Here is a 21135-nt window from a genome sequence, read left to right on the forward strand (position 1 = left end):
TACCATCTAAACTTCGGGACAACTAACTTTCCCGCAATTCTACAGCCACTACACAGTCGTAAGCAGTACAAGACACTAGGCAATGTGCAGTACGTTAAGACCTCTGACAGCCGTACGAGCCACACATATGAACCTGGATAACACCTGACATCTCTACAGTTCGAGAAAAGACAGGTTTTATAACAACACTGACATCATTTATGAATAAACACGTATGGCCTTGGAGTGCAACAGAGAGCCGACACCTGCTGGGAGAACAATACACGAGCGACAGGTGAGCAGGTGAAGATCATTAACACCTCAATGTATACTTATGATTGCAAGTATTGATTTAGGATACTGTATTTCCCCGCCTCGAAGTAAATCACTGTCAGAAAATAAGTTAATGAAATTGAATGTAAGGTAATAGAGGCAAAGTCAAGTATTGTAATGGTATGAGTACATAATTGTGTGTCTTGTAGTTACTTTACTCATGCATTACTGATGTCTTAGTTTCTTGAAGTGAAGGATTCGTTAGGTTAGGCTCTAATGTAACCTGCTGCTGTGTTGGAAGCCACTATTTGATTAGTTATTCTGCAGCGAAGAGTTAAAATTTTACAAAGTAACACATAACAATGCCTTCTGTCCCTTCCACACCAGTTCACCCTTTCCCAACACCAGCAAGCTTGAAGACCGGGATTTTTGGGTGGAGAAATTCAAATTAGACCAAATCTTGCAATCCTAAAAAAAAAAAAAACTCTAACAGGTTATATATGTCTCAATTAAAAAAAACTCTAAGAGGTTATATATGTCTCAATTAGAAAAAATCCCTAAAATACTGGTAAAAGTAAACCTAACCCAAACAAACTAAATCTAATCGCTAACCTAATGTAGTGGTGGGGTCTCGTTCCCTTTTGAGTGCCCCACTGATCAGTTATAAATCCAGAATTGACTGACAAGGAACAATACTTATATGTACCAAAGGGGAAGGAGGTGGAGGAGTGAAAAGTCTAGCAAGCCAAGGTTACTATCAGAACAGCAGTCTCCCATGATGGAAACAGCATATCTACTGAGAGATGTCTGACCAGCTTACGCCACATACACCCATGGATGAGTGGGCAAAGAATGTATATCTAACTATAATTGAGAAACCGTGAATGCTTGTCAATGCAAGATGTATATTGAACAGTGTCACATACATACAGTGTAAATAGCATATGAAAAAGCAAAAAAACTATAGAACATGATTTTTAGCTTGTGAGTCAATTCAATTTTCAAAGTACAGTTTATATAGTTACAAACTCACCAGTCTTGACAGTGCTGGGTGGATCTCTCAGAAGTGTTGTTTTTTCACATTATCTTTACACTAGCTATAGTGAGTGTAGTGATACCCTACTAAAAGACACCAATTTAAGATGCATAACTACTTATGAAAATCAGACAGCAAACTTTGGTGATAGTCATGACATATAGTTTATAAATCATTGCTCTAGGCCCACAGAAACTACTGAAAGTATTTTTACATATAAACTGTAGTTTATAAAATATTTTTGTGAAATAAAAGCAGCATCCACATGCACTCAACTTTTTTAGTCAATAATCTTCATTCAAAGCATTTAATAATTTCCACGAGCACACTATAGGACACCTTCACCCCATACTGAGTGGAGTTAAATAGATATGTGAATCTTGATAATGAGACAGAAGGAGACTGGGGATGTGCTTGTCACAAATCATTGTTAATTGTTCTGGTGTTAATGAGAAATGTTTTCCATTTCTTTCTTAGTTGTGAAAACAACGCACCATGGAGTTCGCTATTGGTGCTGTGGCAGCCTGTGGGGCATGCCTCATGTCTAATCCGATGGATGTCCTCAAGACACGCATGCAGCTACAGGGGGAGCTGAGGGCACGAGGACACTATGTAGTTGTGTACAAGAATATTTTTCATGCTGCATATGCTGTTGCCAAGGTAAGTGATCTGACTGATGATTGAGAATATTTTCCTAGTGACTTACAAAATACTGATTTGGCAAAATCCTTATGTCATAATGATTATTTGTCATCTGGTATCTTGAAATTTCCTAAATCCCTTTTTTTTTTTTTTTTTTTGTCTGGTTGTTTATTTGGAGTTTTGAGTAGCAGTTCATTGCTAAAATTGAATCACAATGAGTTGTATTATTTTTATGTAGTTTTTCTAATATTTTCTTTAATTACATCTGTCCACAGGCTGATGGAATCCTTGGACTCCAGAAGGGATTGGCACCAGCCCTCTTTTATCAAGTGGTGATGAATGGCATAAGATTCGGACTCTACAGGAGAGTCCTCGATTCAGGAGTGATATCCCGGGATGACGGCAGCGTGTCTCCTCTGGGATGTGTAGTGGCAGGAGCAGGTGTCGGTGTCATTGGTGGCTTCATTGGCAGCCCTTTGTACCTGGTGAGTGGCTACATTGTTGCAGGAGACATTTAATGCTTTCCCTTAATACTACACTGTGTGGAGAAAAGTAGAAAAATACATAATGTAATTATATATTTGAAAAGATACTTTCTTTGTCATTCATTTGTGTGTGTGTGTGTGTGTGTGTGTGTGTGTGTGTGTGTGTGTGTGTGTGTGTGTGTGTGTGTGTGTGTGTTTTACCTAGTTGTATTTACCTAGTTGTATTGTACAGGGTTCAAGAGGGGCTCATAGTGTCCTGTCTCCATGTGTCCATTTATCTAATTTTTCTTTAAAGTTATGCACATTATGTGCTGTAACAACATTATTCAATGCATTTCATTTTTTCCACCTTTCTGTGTGGAAAACTGTATTTTCCAATATCCTTCACACACTGCCTCATCCTGATCTTTACATGTCCTCTTGTCCTTCCATCTTCTTCTGTCACCAGCACCAGGTCTTCCTTGTCTATCTTTTCAGTGCCATTGACTATCTTGTACTTTGTTATTAGGTCCCCACGTTCTCTTCTATCTTGTAAGGTTGGTAGTCCCATTTCCTTCAGTCATTTTTCATGTGTTAGATTCTTTAATTCTGGCATCATCTTTGTAGCAATCTTCTGTATCCTTTCCAATTTTCTTATATCTTCGTAGAGCTCAGAGACCACACCACTGGTGCATATCCCATCCTTGGACATATCATGCTTGTGATGATTTTTTTTCATCATATCTTTGTCCATGAATTGAAATGCCACTCTTATTATATTAGTCAATATTTTATATGATAATCCAAATATTTTGCTTATGTGTTTTTCAGGGCTCAGATTTTCCTGTATAATCATTCCCAGATCTTTCCCCTCTTTATTCTTCATTATTTGTTCCTCTCCCATCAAATAGTTCCATACTGGGCAGGGAGCATTTGATGAAAAGGAGAAACAATATGTTATTGCACAAGACTGGTTAATTAAATAAAAATTCCAATATAAAGAATAACTAATCTAAATCATATAACTTGCATGAACTTACTTTCAATTAATGAATTTTATCTTTCAGATAAAAATCCACTTGCAAACTCAAGCAGCAGATTCTATTGCAGTTGGCCATCAGCACAAACATCAGGGTTAGTTATTGTATTTTGCACACTCATTTGTTAGTTAAGTATTTGTAAAATATTATTAGCTCCCAACAAATGTCAAAGAAAATACAAAGGTGACATTTTTTTAATAGTGTAGCCAGGCATTATGCAGTAATTTATTTGAATGATTGCGGTGTTTGATACAGATTATTTTCATGATTCCCAGGAAATAAGTTCCACACACTAACAAGTGCTAGAGTGTTAGGAGCACAGTATTGGAGTGGTTCAATGTGAGTATAAGACAAAATACTTATTTTTTATGACCTCTTGCTATCAAACTAGCCATGAAGTAGGAGTCTTGTGCTGAAAATTTTGTGCACTTAAGATGTAACCTTGGAATTTCCTGCTTTGCACCATGATGACTATCAAGGCATGTGAAAAGTTTAAATTGATAGCTACTAAGAAATTTTGCATCATTCACAAATCTGAATTTTTAAACATTAAATTTTTCCTTTTAAAAAATTAGCATCAGGTTCCCACATGGTGAGGGTAACAAGGCATACATTTCCTGGCCAGGTGATAAAAGACTGCCACTCTTTATTGCTCATCATAAGAGGCAACTAAAAGGTATTCAGATGATATAGAGAGGAAAATTCAAAACAAAAGATTCCCTTGAGTTTCCCAAGCAAGTTTATATCACTTGCTCTCTGCAGCTTTACCATGCCTCTCAACACAAGGAGTTGTATTGCATCCTAATATCATAGTAACTGGAAAAAAAAAAAAAAAAAAAAAAAAAAAAGGAAGGAAGGAAGGGGTCATGTTTCACTAGTTTAACTTTGACTACTTCATTAAATACTTTTCAGTCATTTAGTGGATTTGAGAGCTTTCTTAATGCATCAGCCTCTCACACACACACACATTTCTCTTGTATGTCCAGCTATGGCTTGCTCTATTCATCTTTTTCCTAATGTGAAACCTGTATTATAGACTTTGTATGAACACTGCTTTATTCAGTTTTCATGTATGTTATATTATTATTATTATTATTATTATTATTATTATTATTATTTATTTATTTATTTATTTATTCATTTATTTATTTATTTATTTATTTATTTATTTGTTTTTTATTATTATCATTATTACAATTATAAGACATTTAATAACCTGGACATGTTCTTTTCAAGCCCTGCACTCCTTATTTTTATATCTTGCTTATTATTTTCATGTCATTTTTCCTATGCCTTTGCCTATTTATTTCTCTGGCTAGGATATAAATTACTCTGGTCTCTTCCAGTGAGCACCCTCCCCACACAAACACACACACTAAGGGATAGCAACCTTCTGTTCCTGCCAGATCACACACATACAAAGGAGTGCAAGAATGCTCCCCTTCCCATCTTGCCTGGTTACAAAATCACAGCTCCTGAACCTGTTCTTTGCTTGTGAATAGGGCTTGGAGGATTCAAGGTACCAGGTCCAAATGATAGCTCAGAAATATTTTTATTTGATTTTAGACAAGTATGCAATGAAATAATTGCATGGGATCAGATACACGTAACGAGCATACAGATCGCTCCACATCTTCCTCCATTATAGAATTGTAGCTTTGTAAGTTTAACAAGTTGCCTTTTAGTTATATCTACTTTCAGGTTTCTTGTCTGCTGTATATAGCATAAGTAGCAAGGAAGGCATTAGGGGCCTGTGGCGAGGGGCCTCTACCTCCATTCCTCGTGTAGGTGTTGGGTCTGCCTCCCAGCTCTTCACATTCTCCAAAAGCAAAGACTGGTTAGACCATTATGAGGTAAGTATTGCCCTGCTAGATGTACAGGTTGTCTGATAAACACATGGGTTTATCATCTGTGAAGGTTTTGATCCATAACCAGTGCTCACACAATGGCTTTATTTAGCATAAAGTATCTAGATTAATTATATCGTATTAGTTATTTGCTATTAGGTTTTAATAGTTATTTATTTATTTATTTTTCATTGGTCTATATAAATCTAGTGAAGTATAAAGGCTAGGTAAGCCACACACCTTGCTACTTGATGTTAGAGTACTACACATTCACAACACCTTGGCTTACATCTCATAGCTATTTTCTAACATATTAACTACATCTTCTTATCAAAGGAGATGCCGTTTAGGGATCTGAACTCCAAAAATCATGGTTGTTAGCAACATCCACTAACCATTGCACCACTGGGCTATGTTGGTGATAGTAGCAGTCACAGCACATCAGCAAGCCCAATGGAATAGAAGGGAGGACCTCATTCATTGGCCACTAGTTAAAGCTTCTGCCAGAACTTAGCAGCTCTTTAACTCTTGATTGAACTCATTTGAGGTGCCTCAGATTATATGAAGTCACCTTGATATGAATTACTTTCTTAAATTTCACTCTGGACTCCATGCACCAAATATTTATGATCATGTCTTTGTCTTTGCAGCTGTACTCCCGAGATAGCTGGCAGAGCACCTTCTTTGGAGCCATGACAAGTGGATTAGTCATTTCTACTTGCATGAGTCCTTTTGATGTCATAGCTACACGAATATATAACCAAGGTAATCTTACTAATATAACACCTACTTTTTTTCTTTTTATTATCAAAGAAATAAGTAATGTCTGCATTGTCATGACTAACTAGCTAAATCCCTGGTTATTATCCCTATTTAGTGACTTATTCTCTGGACTGGGAAAAACTAAGTGAGTAAGTAATCATAACTACTTTTTCATGATTGATAGACTAGTTTGTGCTTCCTCAGATAAGATGTAGTGTTAGTGAAATCTGGAGAATTGATGTGATGTAGAGGATGCTACACATCTGTAGTGATTTTTGTATATACTTGGTCTTATTTTTCATATTTTTGGGAGTTTGCTTTTCCTTGGGTTATAGTGCAGTAAGTTATAGTCACCTGTCACTGGCCCTTGATGGGATAAGATTTTAAAACAGGCAAGAGCAGCTGAGGAGAGTGTGAGAGATGCATAAACTGACAAGCTTCATTGTAATTTATTTGAGGATGAGAGAGAGAGAGAGAGAGAGAGAGAGAGAGAGAGAGAGAGAGAGAGAGAGAGAGAGAGAGAGAGAGAGAGAGAGAGAGTTGTAATTAAAAGTTTTCTAAGAGGATGAGCGAATGTTCTAGGTCTGAATTGCTGGGGTAGTTGTAAGCATAGAAAGGGAAAATTAGTGATGTGTATCTACATGGGAAGCTGAGGTTGGTGAGTGTGTGGATAGGATTGGATGAAAGATGTAAGTCAAGAAATGTGGAAGGAGGTGTAACTCTGATGTGTGACAAACTGAAAATCCATTAATTCATGACATACAATCAGAAGGCAATACGAATAGTGTGAGTGAAACCAGAGTAGTCCAAGTATGCCAGAGTTTGTTTGTGTGTATATGTATACTAGTAAACATTCAAAGATCAGGAATTTTTAGATTGATTCATTCAGAAATACTTGTCTGGTCACAATGAATTATGTGATCACAGCTTGTTCATTTTCTAGGGGTTGACAGCAAGGGACGAGGCATGCTTTACAGCGGCATCCTGGACTGTATTCTCAAGATTAGTAAAAGTGAGGGTCTTAGAGGCTTCTACAAAGGCTGGTCTGCTATTTACTTTAGGATTGGTCCTCACAGCTTCTTCAATTTGATCTTTTGGGACTTCTTGACTCGACTTCACAAAAAGGTATGAACAATGAATTATGATGGATGTTTGTAGCTTGAGTTTGACTCTGTACTCCCTGAGTCACAAAATAAGTTACTTGTGAGATAAATTTGAAACATTTGTACCAAACATATAAACTTCTACTCAGACTAGTAACTGTATGTGCAGCAAGGTTGTGTTGACTGTTTAGGAAAGGCACGGGCTTAGATTTTGGATATTCAGGAAGGCTTAACCTCTTGAAAGAATCATTCAAAATTCAATAAAGTATGTTAATAGTAAACAGTAACACTGCAAGGTTCTTAAGTTTTTTCAATATTTATTTATTCAATTAGCAATTAATGCAGGGATCATCTGTCTATGCAGCTGCCACAGCCAGCCAAGCCACTCCCAGTACTAATAAGCAAACTATGATATGTCAGTGAAATTATGTTCTGAAAAATTGTAGAAACACAAGATGATTACTCATCATCTCCATTAGTGGTAACACATGCCACATGCACAGCAACACAACAACAGATGAGTTTACATAAACAATGTCTTTCTTTGTTTCAACAATTTTTTAATGGCTAATTCTTTGATATTGTTATTATTGTTATTTTTATATCAATATCAAAGTTCAGCTTGGGAGAATGCTAACTGATGAGATGACCAAAAAAAGTAAGATAAAGCATAAAGATTTAGGGAAGTGGCAAGAACAGTGAGTGTACCTACAAGGAGAAGAGGAGTCAGCTTAGCCTGGGTCAGTTTTAAGTGAAGTACATATGCTGACAGTTTTTAATGGTCTGTTGTTGTTGTTTTTTTCCAGTATGAGAAAAAAGAATGAGAGGGCCACCTGCTGACAAACCAGCTTATCTATAATTGAAGAAAACATATTCCAGATTTTTTAAAGTGATAATAGATCATTCTGTTATTGATGAAACTTATTTATTCATAAAAGTATCATGAATACTGTATTGCCAAAAGTTCCTCATTATATCCTGATGGGTAGAAGTTTCTTACTTAAGGGAATTGGATGATGACTTCAAATAAAACAGACACAAGTGGGACCAAATGCATCTCAGAGATACACATTTTGTAATTTCACACAATATTTCAAGATTTCCCTCTTTCTAATTTATGGGTAGCTACTTACATTTCCCCATTTTCTCTATGAAGTTGCCTTTTTTCTAATGTATTCTCTCCCTGCTCTCCTCAGTAATCTGAGGAAAATATTTATTTTGCCCACACAAATGTCAGTTTTAACCAAAATACTGCTTAGATTGTTGAAAATTATTTACTTAAGTTATTAAAAACATTGAAGGCCAGTCTTCGTTATTTTAAATGCATCACCAATAGCATTGACAATAACTAGTATACTGTTCTCTGAGGAGTGAGATTTTGGGGATATTCACACAGAAAACTTAAATTCCTTCTTATTGCATTATTCATTTGAAACTAGCACTACTTACTCCTGAAGGAATGGCAGTTGTATTTACAATCTAATCAATCAAGACCACTAATGTAATGTACAAAAATGTAAGACTATCATTCCAATCAATAGGCAGGTCTTACCATTTCTACTAAGACAATTTTTTTTTTTTTTAATTGAGAGACTGAATAGATAACAGTGGACAACAAATGCAATGATGTGAATAAAAAATGTACACTTGTAAAATAGAATACAAAAGAAATTCTCATATGCATTTATGAAAGATAGTCAACCACACCAAAAATATTGTAAATAAATGTATATATAATGATATTCAGGCTCAAATTCTCTTCAGTTCTCAATGATATGGGCAATGGTTTATGTCAATATAGAAAAAAGTGGTGAATTTGCCAGAAATGTCATATTTTGGCACAGTTATGCAGTATTTATGTACATGAACCATATTAGGCTTAAAAGTTAAAATTACTTTATGTAAAGCAGGAAACAGCTGGAGTAGGTGAACAGTCCAATGCAATAAATGCAATGGGCAGAATGAAAGAAACCAATTATCCTTGTAATTTACTTACTACATGTATGTACTTTCCAGTGCACAAAATAATTTCTTATAATCCACTACTTACTGCTACCTTAATGTTCCACTTGTAAGAAAGTGTATGTGTATATAAAGAAGTTATTACTACTGTACTGTATTGTTCTGTACATGTGCATATATGAATATTTATATGGATATAGCTTCAGTTTGTAAAGGTTTTATATATTTTACAGAAGTTGTTAAATGTAAAACAAGGAACATTATATTCAGAGATGTAATGAATGTACATGTTGGACATCTCATAAGTAAAGTGAATTTAGGCATAATCTAATGTGTTTTATTTGAGACTTCCTGTGTTGATTCATCTAAATACAATTTTTCAGTGGTATTGACCATTCAATATTTCCTTTTCTTTATTCATTCTATGTGTGTGTGTGTGTGTGTGTGTGTGTGTGTGTGTGTGTGTGTGTGTGTGTGTGTGTATTTACCTAGTTTACCTACTTCTGTTTTGCAGGAAAAGAGCCATGCTTGTGCTGTCCTATCTCAATACCAATAGTCATTCAGTTTAGCCTTAAAGTCATGAATATTTCTTACTTGAACTACTGTTTGAACCAAATTGTTTCATATTTCTATACTTCTGTTTGGAAAACTCTATTTCTTAATATCTCTTCTACATGTCTTTCAATTTCAGGCCATGTCCCCTTGTATTTCTTGAGTTCCACACCAATAGGTCTTTGTCAACTTTGTCCATCCTCTTCCATGTCCTGTATATAGCAATTAGGTCTCCTCTGTTTTAATGTCAGAAGTTTTATATCATTAATCTAGATCTCTCAAACCTGGAACTTTTTTTTTTATGTTATGGCCTATAATGCCTGTGAGTATAGTATACTTGAAGAGTATATGTGGGAAGTGCTGTTCAGCTTCCGCCCATTATTGGCACAGGCAATTTTGTTTATAGTGGTGCCCATATCATCACCCAAGCGCATCTTGGGTGTAACCACCTAGAACCTTAGTATCATGGTGACATGTAGGTAACTTTAAACCACTCGACAAATGGCATAGCTTCAAAGCGGTATGTGGTGGGATTCGAACCTATGCTTGGACATCTGCCTGATCCCACGCTCACCACTTTATCCACTGCCTCTTACACCTCTTTGAATCCTTTCGATCTTCCTTATATCTTTCTAATTATGTGGTGACCATTTAAGTGCAGCATATTCTAGTTTAGGTTGAATTATGTATTCAATTAGTTTTTTCATAATTTCTTCTTATATATATAGGGGTGTGTGTGTGTGTTCAGTATTTGGGTACCCTGTATTCTTTTATTTATTTCCTTTGTTGTGTTCTAATTTGTATCTGCTCTGTATGCAAACACTGCCCTTCCGCCTCCACTCTCTCTCTCTTCTAATTTGTATCTGCTCTGTATGCAAACACTGTCCTTCCACCTCCACTCTCTCAGGTAACATAATAGTAATTACTTATCATAGTATTAACTTGGCAGTAATAACAGTAATAGTACTCTTGAAATAGTAACATCGCACACACATGAAAAACTGACCACACTGTCTCTTATCTTATTTTTACATTTCAATCACTAATGGCAAACTTCTCATGTCTAAATTAACTTGGTACTCACTCTCCTTTGCTCTTTCCTCCCTCCTCCCTGCATCCCGTCATAGTGCTAAATCCAAGTAGTTGACCAGATAATCACAATATTCTCAACACTGACGCAACCCAGCACTTGACCCACTAACGCTCTGCAGAACTGAAGATTAACCGACCTTTTACCTATATATGTTAATTCCTTCCTTTCTAAGTGTGGTGTGTGCCTGGTCTCAGGCCTATCCGAAGATCGGAAATAATGAGCTCTGAGCTCGTTGTCCGTGTGGTGTGCGGTCTGGCTGTCTCGGAAATAAGAGCTCTGCAGCAGATCAAACAGTGAAACACACACACACACACACACACACACACACACACACACACACACACACACACAGAGGAAAGGGAGGTTTGGCTTTAGGAAAGGGAGGTCATGTGTAACGAATCTACTGAGCTTTTATTCGAGAGTGGTTGACAAAATACAAGAGAGAGAGGGATGGATGGACTGTGTATATTTGGATTTGAAAAAAGTTTTTGACAAAGTACCTCAAATGAGACTGCTATGGAAATTAGAGATTTATGAAGGACTGAAGGGAAAATTGTTAAAATGGATGGAAAACTTTGAGATGGAGGGAGATGAGAACGGTAATAAGGGATGCAAAGTCGGACTGGTTGGTGGTGGAGAGTGGAGTCCCACAAGGTTCAGTGCTGGCACCAATACTTTTCCTTGTCTATATTAATGATATGCCAGAGGGAGTAAACAGTTATATTAATTTGTTTGCGGATGATGCGAAATTGTGTAGGTGTGTGAAGAGTGAAGAAGATTGTGAAATTTTACAGGCAGATCTGGATAGGATTTGGGAGTGGAGCAAGAGGTGGGAGATGGAATTTAATCTGAGCAAAAGTCATGTAATGGAGATGGGGAAGAGTGGAAGACGGCCAAGAGGGTCATATAAGATGGGTGAAGGAGTAGTGTTGAAAAAGGTGGAAAAGGAAAAGGATTTGGGAGTGATAATACAAGACCATGGGCAGTTTGAGGCTCATATTGACAAGATGTTTGGAGAAATATATAATTTGATTAGAAATATTGGATTAGCCTTTCATTATATGGATAAAGATATGATGAAGAAATTAATTAGTACTGTAATTAGACCAAGATTGGAATATGCTGGGGTGGTTTGGTCCCCTTATAAAAAGAAGCATATAAGGAAGTTGGAGAGATTGCAGAGAATGGCAACAAAAATGGTTCCGGAATTGGCAGAAATGACCTATGAGGAGAGATTAAAAGAAATGAATTTGCTTACCTTGGAACAAAGAAGAGAAAGAGGAGATTTAATACAGGTTTATAAACTGTTGAACGGTTTGGATGAAGTGGATAATGAGCAAATGATGTTGAGAGAGGAAAATTTAAACAGAACTACGAGATCGCATAGTAAAAAGATAGCCAAGGGAATATGCTTGAAAGATGTGAAGAAATATAGTTTCCCACAGAGATGTGTGGAGGTGTGGAATAGTCTGAGTGAGGAGGTGGTGTCAGCGAGGAGTGTGCATAGTTTTAAAGGAAAGTTGGATGTGTGTAGGTATGGAGACGGGGCCACAGGAGTATAATACCCAGGCCCTGTAAAATTACAACTAGGTGAATATAACTAGGTGAATACACACACACACACACACACACACACACACACACACACACACACACACGCAAAGTGCACAACAAAGCATAGATATCAACAAGAACAATGAATGGATGCCACGCAGGTCAAGGCGTTAATTAAGAGAATCCTTCAAAGGGAGGGTGGCGCACAAACTCCTCCAAAACGACACTCAGCACCATGTGATGGCAGACAACATCCAGCGGCAGACCCTAGGGCAGGAAGTATCACACAGTGGGGCACGACAGACAGTAGGACTCGATGGTTTTGTCACGGGGAGCGCGGCACAGGCGACACACATGGAAATGGGCTCACCCTCCACCCTGAGGGCAACCTGCCACGGCGGACGGTAGTCCAGCCGCAGGCGAGCTGAGACAACATTGTAGAAACAACCAATAGTCCTCGCTGACGGTACGTGCACTTGTGGTGGCAGACGGACTCATAATGGGTGATGGTTACACTACAGTTTCTCAGTATCCCGACGACGCTGCTAGGGCAGGAAGGCAGCAGAGCCGACCATGGAGAGGTAGCAAGGCAGGGAGAGAGGACGTCCATCACCTCGATGAGGGAGACGGCTGGCTTCTTTCGCCAGGCGGTCAACTGTGGCATTATAATGTACACCTACGTGAGAAGGAACTCAAGTAAGTTTTAGAGGCCACGGTCACTCATAAGGAACAAAACAACTAGGTTGCTGAACAACTGAAATGTGAGTTGGATTAACAGCAGAAAGAGACTAGAGAGGAGGCTTAGAGTCACAAATAACTTACAGTATTAACCCCTCGCTGATAAACGAGACTAACAGCATTCAGAATGGCATACAGTTCACACGATGTGGAACTGCAGCGGTTACGAAGCTGACGGCCGACTCAACCCCCAGGAGGTGACCGAAAGTTAGGCAAAAAGACAGCACCACCAGCTGCACCAACCGGCTGCAGCGATCCATTAGTGTAAAGGTGATGCGGAGCAATGATGGAGGATGTTACCTGTGCAACGTGTTCCAAAGCCAGTTGCAGTTGTAGAGGAGGCGAATCACACTTCATGGTGTTAATGAAGCTTACCACTGGCGACGGTAGCTTCCACGGTGGCGGGCCTGGGACCACGTCAGCTACAAGAACTTGTAGATTAAGGCCGTGTGAAGACAGGAAGAAACAAACATTTATAAGCCGATGACTTGAGAGAGGCAGAAGAGGGGGAACGGCCAGAGCAGGGCCGAGAGAAGCCTTGACCAACGCTGTGAAGACAGGAAGAAACAAACCTTATAAGCCGATGACTCGAGGGAAGAAGAGGTGGAACGCCCGGAGCAGGGCCGAGAGAAGCCTTGACCAACGTTGTGAAGTGTGGCGAGAGGTGAGGAAAATGGAGATACTTTACTGCAATTAGGCTCGTAACATTAGAATGAATCCTCTCCACCAAGGATGGGAGCCGTAATTCTCATTGCATGTTCATGCCGTAACTAACCAATAGCAACAATATTGAACGTAACTGATAAAAAAAATATATAATAATAACAGGAACAGCAAAAACAACGATGGTAATGATGTGGAAATGAACATTAGCAAGCACGGTGTCGGTGGTCGCGGGTCACTAGATTGTCCACACCGCCACTGCTTGGCAGGCGTCACCAGCACCTCCAGAAACAGGCCAACCATGCCCTTACCACCGCAATACTTCTAAAACCTGCAGAAGCGGGGAGGAGTCTCTTTTATAAAAGAGGAGGAGAAGGAAGGCAATATCGCTCAAATAAGGAAGATAAAAAAAAAAATAGATTAAAAAAGGCCAAGGAAAATGATAAACAATCTTGGACACTCGAAAAAGGATTAAGTTCTGCCACGTATGTGTTTATCTTAGTCGCTGTTGGTGCTTTCCCTCGTACATAATCTGTAATGTTACTCAAAGGAATTGAAGCTCTCTCTCTCTCTCTCTCTCTGAATTCAATTAAATTCATTTCAATTTCTTTTCTCTCTCTCCCTCTCTTTTGGAATTCAATTCAATTCATTTCAATTTCTCTCTCTCTCTCTCTCTCTCTCTCTCTCTTGGAATTCAATTCAATTCTTTTCAATTTCTATTCTCTCTCTCTCTCTCTCTCTCTCTCTCTCTCTCTCTCTCTCTCTCTCTCTCTCTCTCTCTCTCTCTCTCTCTCTCTCTCTCTCTCTGGAATTCAATTCAATTCATTTAAATCTCTCTCTCTCTCTCTCTCTCTCTCTCTCTCTCTCTCTCTCTCTCTCTCTCTCTCTCTCTCTCTCTCTCGTAGGAAGATGGAAATAGAGAGGCAGGCATGGAGTTCCAGAGTTTACCAGTGAAAGGTATGAATGACTGAGAATACTGATTAACTCTTGTATTAGAGGGTTGGACAGAATAGGGATGAGAGGAAGAAGAAAGCCTTGTGCAGCGGGGCCGCAGGAGGAGAGGAGTTAGCAAGATCAGTAGATAAGTTAGCATGAAAATAGCGATAAAGATAGAAGGAGATGCAACCTTTCGGCGGTGAGAAAGAGGCTGAAGACAGTCAGTCAGAGGAGGAGAGGTGATGAGACGAAAAGCTTTTGATTTCATCCTATCTAATAAAGCTGTATGAGTGGAACCCCCCAGACATGCGAAGAGTACTCCATACAAGGAACAAACCGAGGATATTCAGTGTGGAAGATGGAGACAGTTAATAATAATAATAATAATAATAATAATAATAATAATAATAATAATAATAAAACCTAATAATAATGATAATCCATAAGTAGTCCTAGATAAGTGTGTGTGTGTGTGTGTGTGTGTGTGTGTGTGTGAGAGAGAGAGAGAGAGAGAGAGAGAGAGAGAGAGAGAGAGAGAGAGAGAGAGAAAGCGAGTTCTAAGGCTTAGGGAAGGGACTATTGACATGAAAAAGTTCTCTCTCTCTCTCTCTCTCTCTCTCTCTCTCTCTCTCTCTTGGTGATGATATTGAGTATATACCACATCAACACAACAATCACCAAGGCAGTGTAAATAAGACGTCACCATTTCCAGGACGAGGACACAAGGCTTTTACGATGCACAAGGCCAGTGTATATTAAAACCACATGACCCTTTTCCCTGCTTCACTCGTCAGTAGGCTATGCATGAGGGCGCCTGCATGAGGTGAGCGAGAAAGCGCCCTTGTACATTTGTAGTCAGAAGTCTAGTAACCTTCTGCACTCACTTCCACTGTGCTTTTGTAATTTTCCTCAGTCTTGGTGCTCTTATTCCTACATAACAGTGTGTAGGTCTTGTCCTGATTGCTTTTACGAGACTCATACAAGTTACCAGGGTTTTCAAGTTTTTTTTACAAGTTATCAGGGTTTTCTAGGTTTTGTACAAGTTACCAGAGTTTTCTAGATCTTGTACAAGTTACCAAGGTTTTCAAGGTCTTTTACAAGTTATCCAGGTTTTCAAGCGTGTTTTGTGGTTTTTATGATGGTTCAACAAAACTCCACAACAAACACGGGAAAAAATGCGATAAAAAGCGAGTAAATAATTTCTAAGTAGCCCTAAATACAGTCGTGATGAGAGAACAATACAAGTTACCAAGGTTTTCAAGGGTGTTTTGGTTTAACAAAACTCCACAACAAACACGGGGGTGGGGGGAGGGGAGAAACGATGAAAAGCGAGTAAATAATCCAAGTAGCCTTAAATACAGTCGTGAAGAATACATTGAAGTACACAGCCGTAACTCTGAGTCACTGCTAGCAATGTTACACACAACCTACCATACATTTCAGCGGTGGACAAACGGTGTTTTTGCAGATATCTTCTAAACGAATCGTTGGATGAGTATGATATTTCAACACACTACCTTGAACATCCGTTCGTAATTTATGGTTAACATACTACATGTGCTATGTGAGGAGTTTACTCGTAAAAAATAACATAAAGCCGACGAATCATGTTGATGCATTCGAATGAAAGTGTGGCCCCCCCACACACCCACCCAAACCATTCCTAACCACTACTACGTCTCCCCCGTCTCGGAAGTTCTCGCCCTCTCCTCTCCCTAGCTCCTCGCCTCCCTCACTCCTGTGTCCCTCCCTACTTCTCCCACCACTGTATTTATACATTATAATGTTCTGTAAGTGTGTATGTATAGATATGATTATTAACGAGTATGGTACAATTTCATGAAGGCAAGAAGTGGTTCACGTTGATTATTACTGTACAACAGCACGTTTACGTGTAGTATATAGAAGAGCCATGTTTGCAGTCGTTATGGTCAACCATGTGAACCTGATGTGCTGGAATTACCTGTGACCTGGACCTTCTACTGTTAGGAAAAGTTGATACTCTTATTGCGTACTGTCTACCTATTGATCATAAAAAGTGGTCCAGTTTATATATAATATTATTTTATTGTTAGATACGTTGCTTATTATCCAGCTATACGGCCATTAACAGCGGAATTAGATATTGCTTTCACGGTCGTTTGACCCACTCTGGTTTTCATGTCCACATATACCAGCAATTGTATTAAATAATATAATTAATGTATGATATGTATGTACATACTGACGTATGTAACTATTATACCTATACGTATGTAATTACAATAGGGGGAAAAAAATCAAAGGTGGAAGGCTGATGGTGTGAATAGGGGGTGAAGAGGGAAGCGGGGAAGAGGGTCATGCGATACTGGGAAAGAGAAGGAGTGGTCTGGGGGTTCTTCAGGGTGGTGGTGGTGGTGGAGGGGTTAGACGAGTACCCCACACTCGTCCAATTCTGTATAACACCTTTGATATGATAACTGGATTTTTTTTTTTTTTTTTTTTTTTTTTACATTACAAGGGCACTGGCCAAGGGCAAACACAGTGTTGGAAAAAAAAAAAATCCCGCTGGTTGCCAGGCCCTGTTAAAAGAAAAGTAGAAAGAGAAAAAACAGAAAATTCTAAAAGGAGGGTCCAGTTAACGTAAGAGGTGTCTTGACACTCCTCTTTTGAAAGAGTTTAAGTCATAGGCAGGTGGAAATACAGACACAGGTAGAGAGTTCCAGAGTTTACCAGTGTAGGGAATGAAGGAGTGAAGATACTGGTTAACTCTTGCATTAGGAAGATGGACAGAATAGGGATGAGAAGAAGTAGAGAGTCTTGTGCAGCGAGGCCGCAGGAGGGGAAGGCATGCAGTTAGCAAGTTCAGAAGAGCAGACAGCATGAAAACAGCGGTAGAAGACAGATAAAGATGCAACATTGCGGCGGTGACTTAAAGAATCAAGACAGTCAGTTAGAGGAGAAGAGTTGATAAGACGAAAAGCTTTAGATTCCACCTTGTTTAGTAAAGCTGTGTGTGGATCCCCAGACATGAGAGCCATACTCCATACACGGGCGGATAAGGCCCTTGTACAGAGCAAGCAGCTGGGAGGGAGAGAAAATGGACGAAGACGCCATAGGACACCTAACTTCTTGGAAGCTGATTTAGCAAGAGTAGAGATGTGAAATTTCCAGTTTAGATTTTTAGTGAAGGATAGACCGAGTGTGTTTAATGTAGAGGAGAGGGGAAGTTGAGTGTTATTGAAGAAGAGAGGATAGTTGTCTGGAAGGTTATGTCGAGTAGATAGTTGTAGAAATTGAGTTTTTGAGGCATTGAACAAAACCAGGTTTTCTCTGCCCCAATCAGAAACAAGTGAAAGATCAGAAGTTAGGCGTCCTATAGCATCTCGCCTTGAGTCATTTAATTGTTGTTGGGTTGGGCGTCTGTTGAACGCTGTTGAATAATGCAGGGTGGTATCATCAGCATAGGAGTGGATAGGGCATTGAGTCAGATTTAGGAGATCATTGATGAATAATAGAAAGAGAGTGGGTGATAGGACAGAACCCTGTGGAACACCACTGTTGATAGTTTTAGGGGAAGAACAGTGACCGTCTACTACAGCAGCAATAGAACGATCGGAAAGGAAACTGGAGATGAAGGTACAGAGAGAAGGATAGAATCCGTAGGACGTAATATCACTCAGTAAACTCCTCACATAACACATAACACTGTAGTATGTTAACCATAATTTACGAACGGATGTTCAAGGTAGTGTGTTGAAATATCATACTCATCCAACGATTCGTTTAGGAGATATCTGCAAAAAAACACCGTTTGTCCACCGCTGAAATGTATAGTAGCATTAGCAAATCAGAGGAGTACTGTAGAGCCTGCGGGAAACCAGCACTTAAGGACGACGTGAATTAATAGGCTACCGTCACATATATATATTGATAAACACCGCACACGTACCTTCCTTCCTTCCTTCCTTCCTTCCTTCTATTTAAATATACACGACTCTCTCTCTCTCTCTCTCTCTCTCTCTCTCTCTCTCTCTCTCTTGTCCTTGTCTTTATTTTTGTTACTTAGTTTATAATTTTGTGTTGCTGTTCCTAATCGTTTATCATGTTCTTGATCTTGCTTTTCTTTATTTATTTTATTCCTTTCAATTTTTTTATTCTTAATCTTCATATCCACAACCCTAAAGTATCCATACAGAATCTCTCTCTCTCTCTCTCTCTCTCTCTCTCTCTCTCTCTCTCTCTCTCTCTCTCTCTCTCTCTCTCTCTCTCTCTTGCTTTTTTTTATTATATGCCTTTCAATTATTTACTTAATCTTCATGTCCACAACCCTAAAGTATCCATACAGAATCTCTCTCTCTCTCTCTCTCTCTCTCTCTCTCTCTCTCTCTCTCTCTCTCCCTCTCTCTCTCTCTTTCCGTGTGTCCTGTCATTAGTATAGGAGTGTGCAGACGGCCTGATACCATACGTCGGGAGGTTGTATAATGAAGCAGGAAGATCTTTTTATCCCCCACTTCACGGTCACTGTTCATTATTCTCAGTATTGTTGTCGCCGCAGAAAAACACATTATTTCTTACCGAGGCTCGTTAATGTGGCGCCAATTAGCTGTAATCACGTAATGAGTTGTTAGGTTTACGCAATGGCCTGGATTACGGAGGCTTAGAATGTGACTCCATAACCCGCACGTAAATGAACAAGGCTATCCAGTGTGGTTACTTGGTTTTGTGGGTGAAGGTAAGATTGAGGTGTATTTTCTGTTAAGTATCAACGAAGAACGCGAGGAGTGTACTACAAGAATGCGTTTATAGACAACACAAATAAATGAAGTTTATAAATATTGAAATACTGTACTGAAATTCAAACAGATAACAATTTTTTTACAGAATATAAATTAAATGATGCACAAACAGATGTCTACAAGTTACCAAGGCTATCCAGTGTGGTGATTTGGTTTTGTGGGTAGAGAAGATATGCTTAAGTTGTCTGTTTTGTAATGAAAAAAAAAAATAATAATAATAATAAATAAATAAATAAAACAGATGTCTACAAATTCCCAGTGTAGCAATTTGGTTTTATGGGTATAGAAGATATGATTAAGTTGTCTGTTTTGTAATAAAAATAACAACAACAACAACAACAACTTGCGAGTGGTACGGTACAAGATACGCTTATAGAAAAAAAAATAAGTAGTATATGTCAATGAAAGAATAAACTATAATTAAATAGAAAATAAAATCAAAAGACCATGCAAATTAAACGTTACACAGACAAAAGTATATCAAGCAAATAGAAAATATTACACACGTACTAACTAACGGGAAGCCATCACGTCAAGGTGGTCTAAACTGTTCTTATCTTACTTGAATCAAGGACACACCTGTACACCCTCCAGACAGCGAAAATAAGCTTTTAACACGCACACACCCAAGGAACATAATAAGACAATGTGTAGAACCTTTGTCCACATCTCTCCACAGCCACCTATCTGATCCCTGCACGGCTCATGAGATGGAGATGATTTCACTTCACCTTTTTAATCCACCATCAAACAAGTGCTGGGTGGAAAAAAAAAGTCACCCTTCTGATCCAGCGTTACGTATGTAAGTACCAAAATGAAGAGTCCAACCCTCTGATCCACCATTTCTCAATCACCGCGTGAAGAAAGCGTTATATCCTCCTTCAAAACAAAACTTACAAATTTGAGTATAGATTCATTTGAGCCTCCATAAGTTGTAATTTATTTATCTAATCTTATCATACTCTCTTATACTCCTCGACTTAAAAGTTTATTGTCTAACTTAAGTGTTCATATGTCTGTAACACAAAAGAAATACATTTCATGATACTATTAGTATTTTACTAGCACAACCAGCAGTAGCAGCAGATGCAGGCGCATTTTCTCTTATCAAATCTTCTCAAACTGATTGTCTTCAGTCTTTCTTCTCCACAATATGGTATCTCTTACCATGTTCCATCGCTATTTTCATGATAACTGCTCACCTGTTTTTCCTAACTGCGTGCATTCCCCCGCTGCACAAGGCCTGATACTTTATCACCACTATTCTGTCCACCTCACTAATGCAAGAGAATTAACCAATCTTCTCAATATTTCGTCATGTTTACTAGTAAATTGTGGAACTCTTTGCCTACTCCTATGTTTTCTTTTATTCATGACTTGAACCCCTTCAGGAGGGAGGAGGTTGCAAGACACATCACATAATTCAAGATAACCAACCCTATTCATTGTACTTTCTGGGGGTATTGCAACCTTAAATAAGCCCATTTTCACCTCAATCTCTCTACTGCCCTTAGCCAAAACTTCTCTCGCAAAAAAAAATAATAAATAAATAAAACAAAAATAAAGAAAGAAATAAATAAAATAAAGAAATAAATAAAAAAGATAAAAATAAAGAAATAAATAAATAAGTATATAGATAAATCGAACAAATGAACATGAAAATAAACAACAACTATCAGCACAACCAAAATGTAAGAAAAATACAATCACAAT

General features: G+C 38.4%; 1 protein-coding gene across 2 annotated transcripts; it reads left to right on the top strand.

Moving 5' to 3' along the window:
• On the top strand, positions 1–9434 carry LOC123498764 (solute carrier family 25 member 35-like). Of its 2 annotated transcripts, none has more exons than XM_045246180.1 (8): positions 1–282; positions 1766–1948; positions 2206–2415; positions 3462–3528; positions 5136–5287; positions 5932–6046; positions 6987–7168; positions 7953–9434. In XM_045246180.1, exons 2-8 carry the CDS (start codon positions 1784–1786, stop codon positions 7968–7970), a joined length of 909 nt encoding a protein of 302 aa, XP_045102115.1. In that variant the 5' UTR covers positions 1–282; positions 1766–1783; the 3' UTR covers positions 7971–9434. The 2 variants fall into 2 exon arrangements, with proteins under 2 accessions (XP_045102115.1, XP_045102113.1); XM_045246178.1 differs by having other exon boundaries at positions 1–274.
• Positions 9435–21135: the final 11701 nt, after the last annotated feature.

This window comes from Portunus trituberculatus, chromosome 48 (genome assembly GCF_017591435.1).
Source record: "Portunus trituberculatus isolate SZX2019 chromosome 48, ASM1759143v1, whole genome shotgun sequence".
Lineage (NCBI taxonomy): Eukaryota > Metazoa > Arthropoda > Malacostraca > Decapoda > Portunidae > Portunus > Portunus trituberculatus.

What these genes read in the sequence shown, in the direction of transcription:
- LOC123498764 (XM_045246180.1), top strand. Translation starts at nt 1,784, where the DNA reads ATGGAGTTCGCTATTGGTGCTGTGGCAGCCTGTGGGGCATGCCTCATG. An exon ending in CCATCAGCACAAACATCAGG is followed by an intron (nt 3,529 to 5,135) that starts GTTAGTTATTGT and finishes ATCTACTTTCAG; the next exon opens with GTTTCTTGTCTGCTGTATAT. An exon ending in ACTGGTTAGACCATTATGAG is followed by an intron (nt 5,288 to 5,931) that starts GTAAGTATTGCC and finishes TTGTCTTTGCAG; the next exon opens with CTGTACTCCCGAGATAGCTG.